The 4,409-nt window shown below is 40.2% G+C and overlaps 1 protein-coding gene across 2 annotated transcripts in view; it reads right to left on the reverse strand.

Moving 5' to 3' along the window:
* Nucleotides 1-4,409, reverse strand: part of neil3 (nei-like DNA glycosylase 3) — a 19,839-nt gene that overhangs the window by 9,879 nt on the left and 5,551 nt on the right. For both annotated transcript variants that reach the window (XM_014001976.1, XM_014001977.1), the window contains 4 exons: nucleotides 2,569-2,703; nucleotides 1,975-2,188; nucleotides 1,074-1,148; nucleotides 710-876 (listed from right to left, as the gene is read on the reverse strand). In XM_014001976.1, the coding sequence (XP_013857430.1) occupies nucleotides 710-876; nucleotides 1,074-1,148; nucleotides 1,975-2,188; nucleotides 2,569-2,703 (591 nt within the window). The remainder of the gene's footprint in view (nucleotides 1-709; nucleotides 877-1,073; nucleotides 1,149-1,974; nucleotides 2,189-2,568; nucleotides 2,704-4,409) is intronic.

Below are 4,409 nucleotides of genomic sequence, written 5' to 3' on the forward strand. Positions count from 1 at the left end.
GCCCAGACACCCTGCAGAGGAAACTCATTACGGCCGCTTGTATCCACGATCTCATTCTTTCGGTCACTACCCAAAGCTCTTGACCATAGATGAGCGTAGGAACATAGATCGAACAGTAAATTGAGAGCTTCACCAGTGGCTGCACAAATTCTCCTCACAAAATTCTGCTACATTTTTCCCTCATTTGTGAACAAGACCCCGAGATACTTAAACTCCTCCACTAGGGGGCAGGATCTCCTTCCCAACCCAGAGGATGTACTCTATCCTTTTCCGACTCAAGAGCATGGTCTCTGATTTGGAGGCAATTATTCTCATCCCCCGGCCCTGTGATGGACTTGCGACCTGTCCAGGGTGTACCCCGCCCCTCGCACTGTGACTGCTGGATATGGGCACCAGTGACCCACGCAACCCTGAAAAGGAAGAAGCGTGTACAGAAAATGGATGGATGGATGGAAGTTTAAGCAGGAGGAAATAGTAAAGTTGAATAATACCTTAAATATTATAATAGTAAATTTAACTCACCTAGGTATGTTCACATTGGTGAAAAAAAAAGATATATTTATATTTTTTACATTGATTAAAAATTTTAACTCAAGTTAGTTATCAGATTTTAGAATAACGCCTCAAAACTTTAAGGCAAGCAGCTGTAACAAGAATGCAAAACCATATTTTTCCCATCAAAGTGCCAACGATCTACAAGGGTTTCTACCTGATGTCAACTCCGGAGGGATCTCCTTTCTGACAGCGCTCGCAGAAGTAAGTCATCCTGCCGTTGTCTCCGAGACGACACACTGTGATGACATGAGAGCACTGGCCACACTGGGAACGCTTGTAGACTTTGTAATGTTTGTAAAGAGGAGAGCCAGTTTTGCGACACTATTGGAAACGAAGAAATATATATATAGAAAAACAGAACAAAAACATAAACAAAACTCCACTTTCTTACTTGGAGAGAAACGGTGTCGTTTTGTGCACTTTGATCATGTTTTCACTTTACAGCTTTTTCCATGCATTAATATTCCATGCAATATTGGAACCAATTAGGATATTTATTAAAATAAAAAAAGTCTAACCTTATAAAAAAGTAGAGTAAAGTCTCGAGTCATCTTCACCAAATGACGGATTTGCTCCTCGGTCAACTGCTGCACCTAGAAATTAAGCTGCGTTTAGGTATTGTTTAATGCCAGGGGATGAATACTTTTTTTTTCCTGTACGGCCTCTCATTTTAAATTACAGACAATCAATTCAGAATCAGCCAATCGATACCACACGCACATACACTTGAAAAACGACAGGCATGATTGAAGACAAAGGGCTTAAAAAGTGGAAAGAATAAATATCACATACTGTATAATCCCAGGACTCACAGCTAAGGCAACAAAGAGTTTATTCTAGATCTGACAGCATAAAAAAGTGATTCTTTTTTTTTAGGATACAAAAAAAGCTTGGTAATAGAGAGGAAGCTCATGAACATTCAGGGTCCCAAAAGAAGAGAAGGCCAAAAGTCTTAGATTAATGTTTTGCTTCAGTGTGCTAATACACTTTGAGAGGCCAGACAGCCCAGCAGAACAAAGCCTCAAGTAATAGTCGAGTATTAGAAACTGCAAGGGTAAGTTAATAGATTTATATAGAGACATATTCCGCCTAAGCTTTGTTGAGTTTTGGACCTTTCATTCAAACTGGAAAAAGGTAAATATCCTACAAATCAGRGAGAAAGTCCTTTGAGTCTCTATAMAGACCGATATGCATTCATGAGAACATTCTCATTTCCAAACTGCACAAAAGGGAAGGAAAATATGTGCCGCAATGCGCTTGTTTGTCTTATTTCTATTTCACCTTCCTCATTTCAATGCATCGCTCAGTAAGCTTCAACATTTTTTTTTCTCCCCGCGAGTGTTGTCTTGCATTTTTACCCTCGTTTTTTTTTTTATTTTTTATTCCTCTGCAGAGCACAATCCATCATCTTTTCTATACCTTCACGGCTGGGTGGAGGCCCGAGTCAAACAGGGCTTCGTTTTTAATGATGTTGCCGACTCCCGGCATGACGGCTTGGTCTAGGAGAACGTCGCAGAGCATCCTGCCACTTTGGCTCCTCACCGCCTCCTCGGAGCGGGAGAGGCTGAACCTGGAGGAGCATATATCCAGGCTCTCYGTCGCCCCGACCTTCTGCTCGCAGTCCTCCGTCAACCTGCGAGAACACAGCTGTCTAATGCTGGGAGAATTTCAAAAACATACGGCCACTGGTGTTTGCACCAGGTCAATTGGAGCTCTATTGAGGTTACGTGTTTCAAAACGGTTTCAGTTTCTTTATTATGGCACRGGACAGCATAGGTGACATTTTTAGACAGCAAAAATAAATGTCCGTCTGGCTACCACGCATTACACCAGGACACAACAAACCATGATCAAAACAAATGTTGAGCTAAAAAAAAGAGCATTTTTCATGCAACAATGGCCACTGTCTTCAGACAAAGCCTAATGTAGGACACACTCACTGAATCAGACTCATACCCCAAGGTGAACTCCTGTCACCTCAATCTATCTTGCCTATCCCGTTGTCCCCATTACCTTATTTCTACAGTGCTGTCAAAGAAGGCCACAATGTCGTTGGTAAGGTGTATTTCCAGCGTTGCTGCAAAGCCTGTTTTAACCTTCGTCTGAGTGGGATTTATCCGCATCGATCCATTCATGCCAAAGTGGACTCTGAAAGTTGTGTGTGAGAAAGACAGAATGAAAACAATATTTAGGCTTTCATTCATTAAGCTCCCATTAAAAAGTAGTCATTGTATGTAAACAAACTCTTATCTGCATATTACTCAATGAGTCTTAGAGTAAATATGTTCTAATACATCAAAATTGTCAGATGTCTCGCTCATAAAGAGATGCACGATATGTCGGCTGTAACATCGGTATCGGCCGATAAGTAAAAATGGGCCGATATTAACGTCTGATATTGATTTCCTACTTGTTAGCTTTGAGTTTCTGTTTTGGTAGGGGAAATGGTTTGTCGAGTGGTATCTGTTTGATCATGTGCAGCCAGGAATAACTGAAGTAGAGAGTCATGTCAGCAGTTTGGTCATTTTTTTTACGGTATCAACAAAAAGACTTGTGGATTTGTTAGGGCTGCAAGATATTAGAAAAACATGCGATGAGAGATAGCAGTGCTTAAAATTGCGATGACGATATGACTTGCGATAAATGAAAATATATGTATGTACTGTATATGTAGTGTTGATATCTTTCTGCTCTGGGTTCAAAGCCCAAAAAAAACAACATAAAAAATAATCATTTCCATTCCAGCCTGATTTTTTTTTCTTAATTGACCAAATACATGAAGGGCTCTATTTGATTGGTGAAATGTTTCAAGCTTCCATCTGAATGACAAAATGCATAAATGCAAATTTTTGAGTCAATCATTTATTGCAGTTTATGCAGTTGTTACGATGTGCATATTGCACAAGCTATTATCGCGATGACGATAAATTTTCTATATATTGTGCAGCCCTAGTATTTGTGTGTATATGTATATAAATACACTAACACTATATTGCCAAAAGTATTTGCTCAACTGCATTGACTCACATATGAGCTTCAGGTACATCGCATTCCTAATCCATAGGGTTCAATGGGACGCTGGTCCACCCATTACAGCTAGAACAGCTTCAACTCTTCTGGCTTCGAGGTGTGTTTTTGAGGATTTTTGACCATTCTTCTAGAAGCGCATTTGTGAGGTCACATGATGTTGGACAGAAGGCCTGGCTCTCGGTCTCCACTCTAATTCATACCAAAGGAGTTCTATGGGGCTGAGGTCAGGACTCTGTGCAAGCCAATCAAGTTCATCTGCACCAGACTCTGCCCCCCGTCGTTTGGATGGGTGAGCAAATACTTTTGGCAATATAGTGTACCTTGTGTGTTTGTTCAACTTCGGTTATCGGCCATAACACTAATAGCATCAGATATCGATATTGGCTGAAATTTTTGTATCAGTGCATCCCTAGTTCTTCGTAACGGTCGTCGTCGTCAACCGATTTTCAGTCACTTTCGCTGTTTCCGTAAGTAAACAAACAAGTGGTCGCTGGCAACTGTTCACATTTTTTTCCCAAAAATATGAGGAAAAAAGTGCAGATTTTGTTTCCTAATTAGGATTTTTTTTGACATTGCAAACAAGTACCTTTAACCAATTAGACCCGTTTAAAAATAGTTGCGATGTAAAATGGAGGTACTGATAAATTAACTAAACATGAGTACTTTAATGCTGTTGTAGCTTCTGTAACAATTCACATCTTTTGATGTATTTGTACAATGAAATTAATTGTTAATTAATTTTCCCGGCACAAACAGAGCAATGTTGTATATGCTGTTAAGTGCCAGGAGGACTGCGACCAGTTATACATCGGGGAAACTAAGCA

The sequence above is a fragment of the Austrofundulus limnaeus genome, unplaced genomic scaffold (genome assembly GCF_001266775.1).
Source record: "Austrofundulus limnaeus strain Quisiro unplaced genomic scaffold, Austrofundulus_limnaeus-1.0 Scaffold11, whole genome shotgun sequence".
Lineage (NCBI taxonomy): Eukaryota > Metazoa > Chordata > Actinopteri > Cyprinodontiformes > Rivulidae > Austrofundulus > Austrofundulus limnaeus.